The sequence below is a fragment of the Osmerus mordax genome, chromosome 16 (genome assembly GCF_038355195.1).
Source record: "Osmerus mordax isolate fOsmMor3 chromosome 16, fOsmMor3.pri, whole genome shotgun sequence".
Classification (NCBI taxonomy): Eukaryota; Metazoa; Chordata; class Actinopteri; order Osmeriformes; family Osmeridae; genus Osmerus; species Osmerus mordax.
This window is the reverse complement of record NC_090065.1, coordinates 7,681,519-7,699,867: the sequence shown is the minus strand read 5'-3', so window position 1 is coordinate 7,699,867 and position 18,349 is coordinate 7,681,519. Positions and strand designations below refer to the sequence as shown.

Sequence of the window (18,349 nt, the reverse complement as noted above, 5' to 3'; positions counted from 1 at the left end):
TTATTTCCATATTGAAACAAGTCCTTTAAAATAAATTCAAGAACATCACAAGAATGGATTTTGAAGTTAATAAATATCGAAGTTTAAGCCTGGAATTCAACTTTAATCAAATTAAAAACAGCTTTTGTCCAATCTAAGCCAAAGGTCTGGACGTCTCATTCACAAAGAGGACTTTCAGGCATTTTGGCACCTCTGAAAGATCAAACTAGGCACATTCAAATGGCATCGTACATGCAAGACACTTGATTTTGTGTCTTCCATTCTTAACACAAGGCTTCAAGTGCACTGACTGCCACACACAAGATGGCGAAAGTTGAAGTCCTACTGCTGTTACATACGCATATGCGCGAGGCGCCCGTCAAGTGTTGACAGAAGCAGCAGGAACTGTCAAAGCGAACTAGCTAGCTAGCAAGCTAACGTCCGCGAACCCGAATGGAGAGATTATAACGCAATTTGTCAAGAAAAACAACCAACATTGTTTAAGATAACACTGCTTACAGTGTAAATCTACAACGAAGCAATGGCAGAGGACCAAAGTACTCAACCATGGTCCATCAATAAGGATGACTATGTTCTCAATGAGGTGATAGGTGAGTACACCGTACAGTAGCTAGCTAGAGCTAGCTAGCTAACCATCTGAATCTCTTCCTATGCTTCTCTCTGTCTCAACCCAACTGCCAGCTGGCTAGCTAGCTAGTTAGCTAATTTGTAGCAGCTTCAGCAGGCCATTAGTAACTATCTCGCTGACATTGTATAAAGTAACATGGAACGGGCATCACTATTTTCATAGACTCGTCTTTAATGGTCTATGGATGGCAGTAATGTAAATTAATTTGCGCGTTTGCTTCCTTTCGATGTTTAGAAAAACACTTTAACAATTTGCTGACTAGCTAGCTACCAGTAGCTAGCAATAACCATCTACACGAGCTAACAGAGCACGCAGGCTGAAGGGTGAAGTGCCGAAATGGGTGGTGCTCTTTTGCTGGAGGCATGATATGGCTTAGTGAGTCATGCATGCTTTCAGTCCGGATTAGCTTGTTTTAAGTGATTATCAAAAGGTCACAATATGTGTTTGGACATTATTGCATTTGTGAACCAAGATCTGTGCTATACAGCTAACGTTAGCTAATTAACGTGTCCCTCATGAGGAATGACAGCAAAAGTAATAACCATCGTTTTAAAAGTACACGGACCTTTATGAGTTAAGAGTCACTTGGGCTGTGTTAAAAGTTATTGTTCTGCGTGAGTTCCTACCCCTAACACCTTCCCTCCTCCCTTTGTGATCCTAGGGAGTGGTGCCACAGCTGTGGTGCAGGCAGCCTACTGTGAGCCAAGAAAGGAGAGAGTGGCCATCAAGCGCATCAACCTGGAGAAATGTCAGACCAGCATGGATGAGCTCCTGGTAAAATACTGCAGAAATCTAATAAACATTGAAGGGGGCACACAAGTCCAGACTCCTTTTAGATTTCAGCAACTTGTCTACCAGTACAAACCATGTCTCGTCTAGCCTAACTGTAAAGGACAGCATAGGTGAGACTGCAGTAGAAGATCTATCAGTTTAATCAGACTTGGTCAGTCCAACAGCTGGACACTAACACCATAGTGCTGTTCAGCCCTCATGTAACTGGCCCTGGATGCACCCAGCATTGTTGCTTCAATTAATGCTCTTTTGGTTCTGGAATAGTGGTGACATAACCCAGATCTCTCCTTCTCACCCTTCAGCACATGGGCAGAGCTGAATTAAGTTAGCTCAGCCCAAACAGGATGACTAGGAAGATTGTTTAAATGTGTGGTTAAAAGGCCATGGGACTGACCATTATTTGTTGTGAATTTGTCAAGACTTTCATTATTCCATGCTATGCATTCTTCCGCTTATTAGCCTTTTCTGTGATCCCAACTCTTTTACTCCCTGCAGAAAGAGATTCAAGCTATGAGTCAGTGCCATCACCCGAACATTGTTTCCTACTACACCTCCTTTGTAGTGAAGGATGAGCTATGGTTGGTCATGAAGCTGCTAAGTGGTGGTAAGTACTGTTCCCAAGGTTATGTCTGCTCCAAGTCCAAAGCTTGCCTTTGTGGATGGAGAATCTAGTGGAACAAACTACATATATGTAGTTTGTTCCACTAGATTCTCCATCCACAAAGATGTGTGTATATATATATATATATATATATATAGTATATATATATATAGGATATAAGAACCATTGGCCCTACTCTGTGTTTCCCCTACGATTGTTTGGAGGGTCAGCCTGCCCCCCCCCAAAACGACCTGCTGCCCCCCTAAAAATATGACAAAATATATATACAGCTATACATATATATATGTTATCTGAGGCGCCAGATAAAGCTGTTTTCACACATACTTTCGTTTCTTGCTTGTCGCCTCCAAAGTTGAGACAAAACGTTTGTGCAACGTTGCAATGCAAGCTAGTGTCGTTTTGACAGGCAACGTACTGGCATTGCTTGTCTACAAACGCCCTAATAAACGCAGAGAATAGTCTGTTGCTCAGCAGCCTGCTCGTGCTGCCAGGTATCTCACACTGCCTTGCGAGGCCTGTCACGTGACCTCCAATGAAAATGAATTGGAGGCAACATTCTGGGCCGCCGCCCCCTGAAAAGAATCCTAGGGGAAACACTGCATGTAGCTAGCAGATGTGGTAAATTAAGATAGGTGGTTCAGATTTGAGGCTGATCCAGTCGTCATGTGATTACCATACAAGAGAGGCACATAAGAGTCGAATGAAATTTGAGCCTAGTGACCAGTCTGGTGTACCTAGCTTGTCCTAGGCCATATGCTAGAATGCTGGTAGCAGTGATGAAGAATTTGCTGAATTTTCTCTCGTCTTGGCTTGAAGACTGCCTCTCCATGGCATGCATTGCCCAGGAAAGAGAGAACGCATATTTTCCTAGTCTGTTAGCTTCTCCAGCTAACAACTCCTTACATTGCCTATTACTCGCTTTTTTAAAATTATTGTTTGCTTTTCTTCCACAAGCACACACACAATAAATGATTAAAAGCTTCCCATGAATTTGGTCCCTCTTTGTTCCGACTCAGGCTCGGTGTTGGACATCATCAAGCATATCATCTCCCGTGGGGAACACAAGAATGGGGTGCTGGATGAGTCCAGCATTGCCACCATTCTGAGAGAGGTACTGGAGGGCCTGGAGTACCTTCACAAGAACGGACAGATTCACAGGTAGGGCTGGGGAGAAAGGGAGCACAAGTTGGGTTGTCATATTATATGTAAGATTCTTAACTCTTTATATATTGTTTTGGGGGGGTAAAATAATTGGGGGGTTAAAATAATTTTTCGTTGTTGAAAATAGGCAAAACAGTATATTAAGGAATCCACTACAGTTCATATTATTGTTAAGTGTTTTGTACCGGTAGGGCTAGCATCAACTTGGCTTTTTAATCAGATTGCATTTTGAAATGGCATTTCAAATTCAGATGGATTATCCCAGTCCGTACTTTCTGTCCATATTCTCTCAGATGAGGCGTTGTGGTTGCCTGCTTACTTGAGTACACAAGACAGTTAAAGTAAAAGAAAGATTCCCTTTCATTTAACTCAATCAAGTTGCCATTCATGGTTAACTTTACTACAGTTTTAACATTGCTCCAGTTTGAACTCCTGGCTTGAACGTTGTCCTTGTATCTTTAATATTTCATACTTGGTGGTGCATTATTGAAGAGGCTGGTTTTACATAACATATCCTCCTCAGGAATACACTACAGGAGTAAAACAGGTTTTCCTGGCAGTGCTGTGGTGTTACCAGTATGACTTATTGTGTTTATGATATAATACACTATTCCTGTAGCGTTTTTTTAACTACGACCACAATTCAAACATGGTTGTACCTGTTAGATATGGGTGAACATGTGTTAAGTGTGCTATATAAAGGGGCTTGTACTGTAGTCTTGATGATCCTTTTGGAATGGACTTAAAGTGGAGTGTCCTAGTCGCTCAGTGGTACAGTACATCAAAGCAGGTCAGAGTTGCTGCAGATTGAGATCAGATGCCTGGTTAACTTGATTACGTCCATGTGAGCAGAGTGAAGGGCGTTCAGAGATCAGCTCATGCTTGTGGCGGAGCTCTGCTGGAGAGATAATCCACTCTTCCACTTCAGCCGTGGTTCGTCAGTGTATGCAAACAAGAGGAGGTTTAGGAGGAGATCCAGTTCCCGAGAGGGTTAGATTTAACAGGCTAGATCCATGGTCCGAAAGGAGCTATTCATTTGTATACAAGTTGGACCAGTTGGGGGAAAGGAACTTTTGTTCGCTTGTTTAGTTTGTTTGTTGAAGGTTTGTGTGATATTGTTTGTGCATTCTTTATTTGTCTAAGCTTTGTGTGATATTGTCGGTGCACCCTTCATTTGTTGTGTGATTTGATTGTCAGGCTTACATTATTTTTTTTTTGATGCAAGTCATCTATATATTTGATCTGTGCTCAGGGATCTGAAGGCAGGAAACATTCTGCTTGGAGACGATGGGTCGGTGCAAATTGCAGGTATGGTCACAACCAATCCCCTGTCTCTTTACTCTCGAATCATGGTATAGAATTAGTTTTTCAACATTCCCATTGATTCTCTTCTAATATCATTTGCAACATCTACTGACGCGCTTCAGGTTAATGTTGTTTGTTTTCGGTCTCCATCCCCTTTTTCCTCAGATTTTGGTGTGAGTGCCTTTCTAGCAGCCGGAGGTGACATGACCAGGAACAAGGTGCGAAAGACGTTTGTTGGAACTCCTTGCTGGATGGCCCCGGAGGTGATGGAGCAGGTTGGTGCCTCCCCAGAATCCTCTCTGATCTGTCTGTTTTCACTTCAGTGATTTGTTTTCCTCACATGACGAATATACACTATCCACAGGTCAGGGGTTATGACTACAAAGCAGATATCTGGAGCTTCGGGATAACCGCCATCGAACTGGCCACAGGAGCCGCGCCTTATCATAAATACCCACCCATGAAGGTAACCATAGTAACTTGAATATTAGGTGGAAATAAAATTGACACATACCCACTTTGGACAATTTGGAATTGTTTTGATTGAATAATTCAATAAAGTTTTGTTCCTATGGAAACATAAATGTAAGTGTTGGTGTTCTTGTGATCTTACACCCATGTGACTGTGTTCAGGTGTTGATGCTGACCCTGCAGAATGACCCCCCCTCTCTGGAGACGGGCATCACAGACAAGGAGATGGTGAAGAAGTATGGCAAGTCCTTCAGAAAGATGATCTCTCTGTGTTTACAGAAGGACCCGGAGAAAAGGTGACCATCCACACACACCACCCACTAACCTTGGTCAGCCCTCATATGTTCATGTTTACCTGGTAAACTGAACCTCTTGAGCATGTGCTCCGGGGCATAAGGGCTAAACAGTGCTGTGTGTCTCATGCTGTCCTTCAGGCCAACAGCTGCTGAACTTCTGAAGCACAAGTTTTTCACTAAAGCAAAGGTAATGTTGGTAACACCGAAGACCCTTGATGACGTCAAACATTTTGTCTCCTTTCAGCTTTCATAACGTTTTCTCTCTGTTCCGTGCAGAGTAATGAGTACTTGGAGGAGAAGCTGCTTCAGAAGGGGCCAACGATAACCGACCGATCGAAAAAGGTTCAAGAACCTATTAGGATACTCAGTTTACAGTTTACTCAGTTTCATTACTTTTTACCAATGGCTGATTAAAATACACCATGAAATCATACTTTTCGATTAGTCGTTCAGTATATTTGTATTCATATAGGGTGTGTGTGTGTGTGTGTGTGTATGAACTTGTTTTGCTAAACCAATGGGGTCATGTCTGTAGGTGCGAAGGGTCCCTGGCTCAAGTGGCCGGCTCCACAAGACCGAGGACGGAGAGTGGGAGTGGAGCGACGACGAGCTGGATGAAGAGAGTGAAGAAGGGAAGGCTGCTGTGGCGGCATTAAGGGTGAGGCCCTGGGTCCTTCTGCCGGTGATGGTTAACATGTGTTCTCTCATTTGTGGCTCCTGTGGTATATTTATGCATGTGTGTAATTACCTTCCTTTCCTCCTTGCCCTTCCCTTGTTTCTGTCAGGATGTTTAATTGTTGTCTTTTGGAAACACCGTTTGAACGAGAGATGTTTAATTTAAATGGGGTTACTTGCAGTGCATGTTCTTCTTGATCCTTACAATCTCTGTATCGTGCCCATTCTACAGTCACCCAGAGTGAAGGATGGATCTCAAAATTTAGAGGTGAGTCCAAAGAATCATAGTAACTGTTGATTAAGTGGACATGATCTGATATGTTGATTGATCTAATACAAATACATGGATGTCTTCACCTTGAATTGTGCATGCAGTTGTATTCGAGTGAAGAAATTCAAATTGGGTATTTTTCCTGAGAATATTGGATGGGGAAGGTTTGTCTTGCTCCATTGATGTGTTCACTGCGCCTCTCAGATCTTCCCCCCTGCAGATGGGAGCTCTGGTCTCCTGCAGCCCTCAGGTCCAGTCAAGGACCTCTCAGACACCAGCCAGGCCCCAGCAGAAACCACCCAGACAGCAAGCCTTTCACAAGTCCCCTCTGCACAGGTACACACACACACAAATACACACACACTCCTACTATTGGACACCCTATTGATTCTGCATTGTAATAATCTTTCCATTTGTGCCACTATAGGACCCAGCTGCTCCTAATGCGCTCAAAGTTCCTATCAGCCTGGTACTGAGGTTGAGGTTTGTATCTTCCAGCTCTGCACGGTCCTTAGTTGAAGTCTATCATACCTGTGTAGTCTGGTGGGTGGTGATTTTGTCATGCCCTCAACATGTAACTTTTCTCCCACAGGAATTTAAAGAAAGAACTGAATGACATTCGGTTTGAGTTCATGCCAGGCAGAGGTGGGTTTATTTATCTTGTCAACACGGACTCTTCTGTTCTGATCAGTAGCATACTGTCAGAGAGTTAACTACCTGTTCAATGTGGTGTTATTTCTAAGCAGTATATGTGGTTGTCTCTCTCCCACCCCCTAGACTCAGCTGATGGGGTCTCTCAGGAGTTGGTTTCTGCAGGGCTGGTTGATGGGAAAGACCTAGTTGTTGGTAAGTAGAAAGCAATTACACAAACATTTCAAAAAGTTTAAAACTCACATTGTCTGTTTTAATACTGCTTGTGCTGATATACAGATTACGCTTACAGTATTTTAAGGTTTTCGCATCAGTGTTCTGTCTTGTTTGCAGTGGCTGCCAATCTGCAGAAAATTGTTGATGATCCCCAAAACAATAAAAATGTCACATTTAAACTTGTAAGTTCTGACATTCTCATATGTTCCATTCTCTGGCATCCTTTAAAAATTTAAAATCAAACGATGCAAACATACATGTGTTCATTTCCGAGCTCAATCCTCTAACTCTTTCGACCTTATTCCCTGCTGTTCTTTCAAGGCTTCCGGCCTGGATGAGTCTGAAATTCCTGATGATGTAAAGCTTATGGGATTTGCTCAGCTCAGCATAAGTTAACTCACAGACAACGGACAACAAAGGACAACAAGAGATGGTATTGCACAGATGCATAGTACTCAATTCCAAGAAACCACTACTGCCAAAGAGAAGAGCTAAGTCATCATCCCACAGGACTGCTGGCTGCAGGTGGACCTGTTTCAGAAAGGGCCCAGTACAAAACATGAGTCTTGAAGAGCTTACAGCGGGCATGTTAATGGGAGGATGCAATCAACTACTTGGGCTTTCTTTCTGTTTTCATACATTAGCGCAATCCATGCAAACTCCTGCCAGTACTGGAAGTCATTACAATAAAGGCCTTTTTATCAAATGTGCCACTGAACACACAACGTAAGTGTTGTGCCACGGCTATTTAGCATCTTGATACTAGTATTGGAATTTATTCAACGTAAACAGAGACTTGGATTTAGCTAGCATGATATGATGGAAATAGTCATTTCTGTGGTTAACATTTAGGAATCAGACAACATAGCCCATTGTTTTTAAGAGACCGCTTGTGTATAGTTTATTTGGAAATCTATTTGACGACCTACCATATAAGTATTGGTTAAATAACTTCCAGACTTTATTCTAATAAAATTGGGAACCCCAGTCCTTCAGTTGCTTGCTGGTTTGGTCACTTGTGCACTGAAGAGTTTGATGAATTCATAACAGAATATACACTATATGGGATTGTCTTAACAGCAGTAATCACTCTGCTCAGAGTGCAGTAACAGTCTGCCTGTCTTTCAGACGGGTTATGGTGTTCATGGATATGGTTATTACAGTTTGGATTGAGACCTTTGTTTCTTTTCTTGGACTATGCAACAATTATTTTTATTGTCTTTTGACCATTGCCTCTATTGCTGTTTTCGATATACTTTTCATTTTTCATTTTAGGATTATTCATTGGTACTCTACAGTCAGTCCTCCATTTCCACTCACCTAGAAGTCACTGTTGTCACTCCCATTTTAGCAGTACGTTTGTTTTTGTATGGTGTGCCAGGGCTGTGTGATGGGTAGTAGTTCAGGTACTGTTATACGTGGTGTATTTAACGATATTGTATTTCAAGATGTGATACAGCAACTGATGCAACGTGCACCATCACTCATCCACCTCGAGAGGGAGTTGGAGGCATGGACTGTGTCTGAATACATTTCTGATATTGGAAATAAAAGAAATGTAGTTGTACATAATGATCATGGCAGACAACTGAAGTACTTGATCAGTAACTCATCCAGTAAAATACCTAAATAAATGAACTTCTGTGAGTTGTTCGTTTTTATATTGAGTTTTCCACTGTTGGCCTTTGTATTTTAGAAAGTCACTAATACAGCATTGTGTTGGTAATCATGCACAAACGATATGTCAAATTGGCACCTTATTGATCTAATATCTTGCTTGTTTTAGTTTACTAGAGAGCTTGTAATCACGTGTTGTGTGTTTGATGTCATGCTGTATGCAATGGTTTCACCTAAACCTGTCAAATTATTGTTTTCCAGATGAAACAGTGACAACTTTTCTGTTCTTAGTTTTCAACAAGTGACACCACAAGCGGCATACTGGACACAGTGGTCGGTTATGAGTGTGAGAATGTTAGCTCCATTAATGCTTTACAGAAGGGGAGGGCCAATGACAACGTTCAAACTTCTATAACTATTTTGTAGCCAATCTGAAAACCTGTTTCGTTCTTAAGTCTGTGAATGATGCTTATCTATTTTGCCATTTGACTAATTTCATGTTGCTCCTTTTCATTTAGATATAACAATTGTTAATCAACTATTATACATATTTGACATTGCTACATGTATCTTCACAAAGTATAAGTGAAAGTCAAATGTGTTCATTATATTATTTGAACAATGTTGTGCTGAAATCTTGCATTGTATTTCAGAACTTGATGTCATTCAAATGAGATCCCTTTTGGAATGATTAAATGTATGGAAATTGAGAATGGTCTACACTATGATTATATCAAAATAATTTTAAGCAGATAAATAAAGTCACATGATGGAATTCACTAAATTAGTCAATTATTTCCCTCAGCTATTGCAGAGTCTCTTTTTGGTTGCTTTTTCCATGTAATTAATATATTACTACTATTGCAATTGCCCTCTTCAAAAAGAAATAACAAATTAAATCAATAGGTTCTTGTCATTTATGTAACGGTGAAGAGAACAAGGGATCAAAGCTCTTTTGAGATCACATATCCTGGTAAAATATTTACCACTTCTATAAATAACATGGAAAGTTTAATGTTTCACAGAGGACGTTTGTAACGTTCGTCTTATGTATAAATGATAAAGGTTGTACCGTGGTGTACTGTAGGCTGAGGAATTCTGTCCTAAATGTCGAGAAGATGATTGGTCTTCAGCAGGACAACTTTCTTGACATTCAGTTAAGCACATCTCAACTTCTATAGCATACCGCTACCTTTGCAGCTAACTACTTTATAAGGACCAGCTATACAGAAATCATTACATCAGTCACATGTCAACAGTCATCACGGTCAGTCAAACTTGGTTTATTGCCCTGATGATTTTCTTTGTGGACCATCTCCACAGAAGAGATTTATAACTTAAATAGAACATCTAAAAGTGTTCAATGTCTTGCTAAAACTTTTCCAGTTAATGAGGGCAAGCTCATCAGGAACTGAATTAAATCCCAAAGACTAGAAATGTGAATAAATAAAATACAAGGTAGATGTGACGTTGCAATGTCTATTTAGTAGTAGTAGTAGTAGTTTATTAAAGTTTATTAAAATGTAAAAACAAGATAAAAATATAGCTGCAAGCAGCAATGGCGGATTCCTCCTAACATTGCGAACCATTGAAAAATGTATATTCTTCACAAATTGTCACTGTATAGAAACATCCATGCTGTAGACTTACCAATGGGATACCAAATCTGAAATGCAATACCATCAAGATCCACAAGGGCTTTTATTTCAAGCCAAGGAGTGAAGGGAGGGGGCTTGGTGAGCCTACCCATTCCAGAAAGCCTTGTATCTTTGTGTATCAGGGCGTGGCCTGTAGCGTCACTTATGGGTGATATTGGGCCATTTGTGGTGTGGTAGTTACTCTTGGCCTATACTATCAATGTTTCAGGATTTTGAGAACTTTTTACCATTGCATACAAAATCGGAAATGCAATACCATCAAGATCCACATGGGCCTTTGCTAAAGACCAAGCAATGAGTGGGGGCTTGGTCAGCCCACAATTGCCTGAAATGTTGTGTATGCGTCTCGCCAAGCTTGCGCGTGTGTCAAGGGACAGGCTGAGTGTTTGAGAATGTGGGGCATGCGTGCTGAGGAGCAGGGGAGACATTTCATTCGAAATGTCCTTAACAATTAGCCAAGCATGCATTTTTCAAATATTCAAAAAAATTCAACTTTTCATCTTACAGTCAACTTTTTCTGAGATTTGTGAACTAAACAGTCTCAAGAGTCTTCATGAACTTGTGATTGAATCAGAGTTTTTTGACTGCCGTATGTGTAAAGCATTATTTTAGCGTTAGAAATAAATTAGATTTCCTTTATTTCAATCATTTTTTAAGATATTAATTTGCCTTCTCACATGGGAACATGACGTAGTGTCTTTCACGTGACACACCAAGTTTGGTGTTGATATTTCAAAGATTTGCTGAGATTTGATCCAACTTCCTGTTTGGTTGCTCTGTTGACGATTTTGATTGGCTGTACCGGACAAACGGTTTTGAAATTCAAAAATCTGTTGAAGATTTCAGTGAGGGTTAATCTGACGATGATACCTGGCAATTCTGGGGAAGATTGGACAAAAATTGTAATAGAAGTAGCGAAAAAACGTGTTTCCTAAATCTTTATTGTACAAAAAAATCCAATATGGCGGCCGTTATAGGTTATTGAGGCTTTTTTGTTCCTCGTGAGAAATAAGGCATATCTAATTGAATTTCAGAATTTTGGGACAAATGGGATGAGAATGGCATCACTTTGTAAATAGACAATTGGGGCTTGGCCGTAGCGCCACCTATGGATAATGGTGCGTCATTTGTGGTGTGGTAGTTACTCCTGGCCAATACTATCAATGTTTCAGGATTTTGAGAACTTTTTCTAAAATGCATTACCATCAAGATCCACAAGGGCCTTCACTTCAAGCCAAGGAATGAGTGGGGGCTTTGTCAGCCCACAATTGCCTGAAATGTTGTGTATGCGTCTCGCCAAGCCCGCGTGTGTGTCAAGGGAAAGGCTGAGTGTGTGAGAATGTGGAGCACGCGCGCGCTGAAGAGCAGGGGAGACATTTCATTGAAAATTTCGTTAGCAATTAGCCAAGCATGCATTTTTCAAATATTCACCACAAATCGACTTTTCATGTTACAGTCAACTTTTCCTCAGATTTGTGTACTAAACATTCTCAAGAGTCTTCATATGAACTTGTGATTGAATCAAAGTATCAGTTTTTGACCGGCGGATGTGTAAAGCATTATTTTTGCGTTAGCGATAAATTCAATTTGCTTTAAATCAACCATTTCTGGAGATATGAAATAGCCTTTGCACATGGTAACATGTTGTAGTGTCTTCCTTGTGACATACCAAGTTACGTGTTGATATCTCAAGGATTTGCTGAGATTTGACCCAAGTTCCTGTTTGGTTACTTTTTTGCTGATTTTGATTGGCTGTGCCGGACAAACGGTTTAGAAAATCAAAACGCCATGGGATAACTTTTGTGAGGCTTGGTCTGAAGATCATCTCTGGTCATTTTGAAGAAGATATGACAAAAATTGTAGGAGGAGTAGGCTTTCAAAGGTTTTTGATACAACCGGAAATAGCGGAAAATCTATATAACCGGAAATTGACGTCATATGGTGCGTTGAACTCGTCTTGATCCAGGGAATCCAATGGTACCTCATTTTTGAAAATCAGTCATACGGTTCAAAAGTTGCGTGTGTAAACACAAGTCCAACTTTGACCCATTGGTGGCGCTAGAGTGGTCTGATGGGATACATGAAACTTGGTGTAGGTATAGAAGGAACTGTCCTTAATGAGTGTGCCAAATTTGTCAAAAAGTTATCCAAGGGGTCTAGGGGCTGCCATTGACTCCCATGGAACTAGAATAATAATAATAATAATAATAAAACTAACAATAACAATAGGTTTCCTCCTTACGGAGGAATCCTAATAAAAGATATATATATACAGACATGCATACATATTTAAAATTAAAATGACAACTTAATAAGGTCATGTACTTCTCAACATAATCTTCCCAAATTATTGTAAGTAATTCAAATTAGAAATTCCCATGTTCAAAAAGGAGTAGGAAGAAGTTCATAACAAACTTTTCAAGTCCTACCCCCTTTCTCTATCTTTATCCTTTAGTTAAATACGAAACAATTTGATGCTTCTCTTATACATACATCTTTACATACACCGTAAATCTACCTACCTACTGTTCACATAAACCCATGCATTCACATAGATACAGATGCATACATACATGCATACACATTCACATTCTTTTCTTCTTTATTTTCCATATATCTTCTTCATTTCCGTCTATCTATAGCAAATCAAATAATAACACCTCCATACTAGACTTAATAAGTAGACCAAGGAACCTGTATACAATACTATCACCTCGAGTCCTTTTCGTATCCATTTAATATATTCAGTTTAAATAGTCTTTTAAAATTACTCCTTGTTGTACATAATTTCATCTCTTCACTGCAGCTGTTCCATACATTAACTCCTTTGGTTGTGATGCAGTGATATTTAGAATTTGTTCTCATAAGTTTCTTTTTAAATACAAATGTCCCTCTTAAGTGATGTATGCTCTCTCTCATTTGAAACAACCCCTTGAATACTGTTCGATAGCTGTTGATTAGTTATTTTGTACATAATTTGTGCAGTTTTGAAGTCAACAATATCTCTGAATTTTAGTGCTTTTAATTTAATAAACAGTGGAGTAGTTGGTGCTCTAGAAGTGGTTTTATTAACAATTCTTAAGGCTCTCTTTTGAAGGATGAATATAGGTTCAGTGTTGGTTTTGTAAGTGTTTCCCCATACTTCCAAACAGTAAGTAATGTATGGCAGTATGAATGAACAATACAACGTGTATTTACCTACAGTACAGTGTAAGCAACCTACTCCTGGTCTATTACAAGTTGCCTTGGGATTTACGTTCAGCGTTATGTAATGTAACTGTAGGACAAAAGTCAGCAAATTATATCTGTAGAGTCACAAGACAGACACCCAACAACATTATTGCATGATTTCTCTGTGTGTACTACACCTTTAACCCTGAAGAGAAAAAAACTACATTTTATAACGCTTGTATACTGTTTGAACAGTAAGTCACATTCTTTAACAATAAGTACAATTATATAGATGTTTCTGCTTTTCTAATAATTTGAACCACATAGGCTTGTAGCTTTGGTCAGAATAGACTGTACAGTAGGGAGGTTTGACTAATATTAAACTGTGTTGATGTACATTTCTACTGTTTAAGATATTGTATACAATTCACAATTAAATTCATTCTTCAGACCAAAAATGGCCTTCTTAGCTGGAAAGCTGAAATATAGATAAAGGTTACATACACATTTTACAATGGTGCTAATGTTTTATGACCTAAAAGTTGGACATGTGAAGTAATCTGCTGAATCATTGTTGTGTGGTTAAACATTAATTTTATTTTTTATAGATACTACTGGGACTCCCCTCTGTCTTTCTAGTGCTTTTTCAAAGAAATGCTTGGCAAACATGACGGACTTTGGAGAGATCTTGAGGACCATCGGTGACTTTGGATTGTTCCAGAAGCTTATTCTGTTCGGTCTCTGCTTTCCAAATCTCATCTTGCCTTTCCACCTCGCCAGCCTGATTTTTATTGATGCAGATCCCAGTCGCCACTGTAACACAGACTGGATCCTTACAGCTGGTCCTAATCTAACCACAGAGGAGCAGCTGAATCTGACTGTTCCTCTGGAGCTTGATGGAACATTCAGTAAGTGCCTGATGTTTGTTCCTGTGGACTGGGACATCAACACAATCAGGGAGTATGGACTCAATGACACCACAGAGTGCCAGAGTGGATGGGTGTACAACAATCCAATGTATAAGGCCACCATTGTAACTGATGTAAGTATATGAGTCTTCACAAAACACATTCAAATGGCATTCTAAATTAAATATAAAAAACTGGCTTTCAAGCCATTAACCAGTTCAGATTATATCAGATGTGGTTTGTTGCAGTTTAATCTTGTCTGTGGCAAAGCTAATGTGGTGGGACTGGCACAAACAGTGTTCATGGCTGGAATTCTACTTGGTTCACTCTTGTTTGGGCCTTTCGCTGAGTCGTAAGTTATGTATTATGTCCAGAAATGTCATTTTCTTTGTTATTTTCAGTTGGAATCATACCTATAAAAATGATGCACAATGAAAATATCAGAATTGAAGACAATTATATATTTGAGACTTTTATTACTAATTTGTGTTTTTTGTTCTCCAGATTCGGTCGTAAACGAGCAACTCAGATTCCCATGGTCCTCATGTTAATTTTTACTGTTACAACAGGGCTATGTCCCAATTTCTATCTATATCTAGCATCCCAATTTTTGGTTGGTGTTGCATATGGAGGATTTCGAATCAACTGCATTGTGCTAGGTACTCTATACTGTAATACATCAGACAATTACGATTTAGTCATTGTCAGGCTGGATGAAATTACGTTGAATAATTTTATTCCATCATACAATTATGCCTTGTGCAGTAAAGAGCAACAAACACACTGTTTGAATAAAGTTGAGATTGTTTATTTTTGTAGCGACAGAATGGATTGGGGTGACCAAGCGTTCCTATGCCTCTTGTGTGAGTCAGCTTTTTGGTGGAATTGGGCAGTGTATCCTTGCTGGCACTATCTATTATATCCGTGACTGGAGATTGGCCCAGTTTGTCATGGCTTCCCCAATTGCAGTGGTGGTCATGTATATATGGTGTGTACCTTCCTAAAATGATCAACTGACAAACAAAATTGAAATCCTAAATCAATTATAAATGACAAATTCTTATATTTGTATCCACTTCTTCGCCAGGTTTATTCCTGAGTCAGCTAGATGGTTACTGGACAGGGGGAAAACAGAGGAAGCGAAGGAGTTGATTCTCAGGGTAGCAGCAATAAACAAACGGCAAGTTCCCGATACTTTGTTAGAAAAGGTAATGTACTCCAAGATGTGGTACTGTTGTCTGAGTAAAAGAATATAATAGATATCTCATGCACCAGACAGGCTCAGTGCACGCACATTTCACATACATTCCATGCACAAAGAACTAACTGTGCTTTCTTACAGATAACTGAGAAAACAAGTGTGCAGAGGGGAGGCATATGTGTTCTCATCAAATCACCTGTACTCAGGAAGTATTTCCTTACAATTACATTAGGATGGTGAGTGCAATGGTACACACTTAACACTAATTAAATTATAATATTAATTTTAAAAAGATGCTTGCACAGGTACTGCAATCACAATTAGGCCACATAGGTCAGTATCAATGAAAAGCGGTAGGCCATGGTAAAACAGCATTTATATTTGACTATATATAACCCTGGAGACACCTCTTCCCATACATCCCATTCCTTGTTACACTTGTATATGGCACTGCACCCAATTCATTCATTGTCAAATTGGAAATGTTACCCAGTGGAATCACTAAGGAAATGTTGGATTATTTTCAATGCTGAAAAAAAAAGGTACTACACTAACACAATAATGTTTTCTCTATCAAATCCAAGGTTTTCATTAAATCTTTCCTACTACTGCCTGTCATTCAATGTTGGGAACTTTGGCTTAGACATCTTCTTGACTCAGCTCATGTTCGGACTGACAGAGATACCAGCTCACATCCTTTGCATCTGGCTGTTAGAAGTTGTTGGGAGAAGAATATCATTGATGTCTACCCTTCTGATTGGTGGATTTGTTTGCACACTTATTCTTGTTGTTCCACAAGGTATAGTTTAGGGAGATGCATCGTTTTCCGCTATTGCCTTCTGTTTCTGTATGTTATTGTGTCCTCTGGCTACAGATAACTGGAATATATTGTGCATCTTTCCTGACATTCCAGACAACGCCATTGTTATTACTGCCCTTGCTACCACAGGGAGGTTCTTCATGAACTGGGCAGGATCAGTATGTAATGTCTATGTCCAGGAGCTGTTTCCCACATCAGTAAGGTAGGTCTTTTTAAGTTTCCAAACTTTCCAAAAAATAAATGTGACGTGTGCTTTATGAATAAACTTGGGTGTATTTATGCTGTTACCATAAGCCTCTTCCTACTTTCAGACAAACTGCCACGGGTCTGGGCTCCATAGCAATTCGCGTTGCTGGAATGCTGTCCCCTTTACTAAATTTATTAGTGATGTTCCACTGGGCAATTCCCACCATAGTCTACAGCAGCCTGTCATTAGCTGGAGGGGCTCTTGTCTTTCTTCTTCCTGAGACTAGAAGAACAGAACTGCCTGACTCAACAGACGAGGCCGAGGGGAAGAGGTGAGTCAGCCGGGAGGAACAGAAACGTAACTGAGACAGTGAACGACGCCAGCACATTCCATAATGAATAATCATTTTCTTTATGTACTCTTTTACAGAAATGTGATGACAAAGACAAAAGGATGTGTCCAGATAGAGGATAATCCAGAATGTGTTAAGTCAACTAAGCTTTAAATGACCAAACCCATTTTCAAAATCGGTTTTATTGCTTTGCTAGCAGTTTATTACATAAGTGACAATCAAGTTAGTACATATGGGGTATCAAGGGCAGATTGACAGAAATCTTCTTCTTTTTTTCAGAAACTATTTCACATATCATATATCACATAATAAAAGGGGTTGATTAAACACATTGTAGGTCAACTTTATTTTTTAATTAGAATGACCATTAAGGCTAACATTTACACAAAATGTGAAAAAACTTAATGTATGAATACTTAATTGGCATTAAAGTAATTCACTATTATGGCGTGTTTCATTTAATTTCAAAAGCAAAGTTGTATGTTGATTTTGACAGTTACAATTATTTGGTTATTTATTTAAAGACTTTCACACAGACATATTACTGATTGTTAATAGCACATTAAAATGCAATAGTCTTAAAAAGTTAGGATACAAGGTAAAGCAGGTAAAGACATTGTGTATGTATTGTCTGAATAAACTGAGCCTTTTTTTTTCTTGAAAATATATATTTTAGATAACGGATTTTTGGATTTAACAGAATGTGTTCTGAATATTAATAATAATATGTCTATTTAGTTTCAATTTGAACAACAATCAACAAAGTGTGCTGTGTATACAATGCAACTATCCTTTTTTTAAACATATTTTATACCTTTTCGGCAATCACAATGAATTGTATGTTAAGTTAGACATTTCAATAGTGCAATACTTAATGTAGGTGCTTTATATTTCTAAATCCAAACCAATAATTAAATCTACACTATCACAGGTTTGCATAGGATTAGGAAAGTTATAGGTTCTGTATATACTTGAGTGATGTCACTGGAAAACAAGTACAACTACAATATGAATGCTGAGCCATACATTTATAATCAGTCATTACTGACTAACACAATCTTGGAATTCAACCTAATCAATGATGCACTGAAACGTACCTTTATGATATTTTGAACATGTTGTATAACTGTCAATAAAGAGCTGATGATGTTTGACCATTCCAATAGTGCATTTTAATGATATAATCAATGATCTGTTAAGTTTCTTTCAGCATGACTAGTTTATGATGATCATATTTACAAACTTCTCAATCATTGGCATTATCAGCCTAATAAATCATCCATCCAGCTGTTATCAGTGTTTGGAGGTGCTATTGGTGCTGGACTACTGCCACGACTGTTAGGATCA

The 18,349-nt window shown here is 39.2% G+C and overlaps 2 protein-coding genes across 2 annotated transcripts; both read left to right on the top strand.

Annotated features, from left to right (window-relative positions):
• The first annotated feature begins 383 nt into the window (after positions 1-383).
• Positions 384-9,475, top strand: LOC136959305 (serine/threonine-protein kinase OSR1-like). Its single transcript, XM_067253606.1, has 18 exons — positions 384-590; positions 1,290-1,402; positions 1,916-2,024; positions 3,059-3,200; positions 4,456-4,511; positions 4,674-4,783; positions 4,873-4,974; positions 5,142-5,275; positions 5,414-5,462; positions 5,552-5,617; positions 5,811-5,933; positions 6,183-6,218; positions 6,426-6,557; positions 6,649-6,704; positions 6,814-6,866; positions 6,999-7,067; positions 7,206-7,270; positions 7,410-9,475. Exons 1-18 carry the CDS (start codon positions 521-523, stop codon positions 7,482-7,484), a joined length of 1,560 nt encoding a protein of 519 aa, XP_067109707.1. The 5' UTR covers positions 384-520; the 3' UTR covers positions 7,485-9,475.
• A 4,726-nt stretch (positions 9,476-14,201) lies between these two features.
• On the top strand, positions 14,202-17,155 carry slc22a13a (solute carrier family 22 member 13a). The gene is made up of 10 exons (XM_067253007.1): positions 14,202-14,576; positions 14,691-14,794; positions 14,947-15,101; positions 15,262-15,430; positions 15,530-15,667; positions 15,802-15,879; positions 16,228-16,442; positions 16,557-16,665; positions 16,775-16,981; positions 17,080-17,155. Exons 1-10 carry the CDS (start codon positions 14,202-14,204, stop codon positions 17,153-17,155), a joined length of 1,626 nt encoding a protein of 541 aa, XP_067109108.1.
• The last annotated feature ends 1,194 nt before the right edge of the window (positions 17,156-18,349 follow it).

Bases quoted from the DNA above. Each gene is read 5' to 3' on its own strand.
- LOC136959305 (XM_067253606.1), top strand. From the start codon at position 521: ATGGCAGAGGACCAAAGTACTCAACCATGGTCCATCAATAAGGATGAC. The intron at 3,201-4,455 runs GTAGGGCTGGGG...ATCTGTGCTCAG, and splicing joins AAGAACGGACAGATTCACAG to GGATCTGAAGGCAGGAAACA. The intron at 4,784-4,872 runs GTTGGTGCCTCC...CACTATCCACAG, and splicing joins CCCCGGAGGTGATGGAGCAG to GTCAGGGGTTATGACTACAA.
- slc22a13a (XM_067253007.1), top strand. From the start codon at position 14,202: ATGACGGACTTTGGAGAGATCTTGAGGACCATCGGTGACTTTGGATTG. The intron at 14,577-14,690 runs GTAAGTATATGA...GGTTTGTTGCAG, and splicing joins AGGCCACCATTGTAACTGAT to TTTAATCTTGTCTGTGGCAA. The intron at 15,668-15,801 runs GTGGTACTGTTG...TGAGAAAACAAG, and splicing joins AAGGTAATGTACTCCAAGAT to TGTGCAGAGGGGAGGCATAT.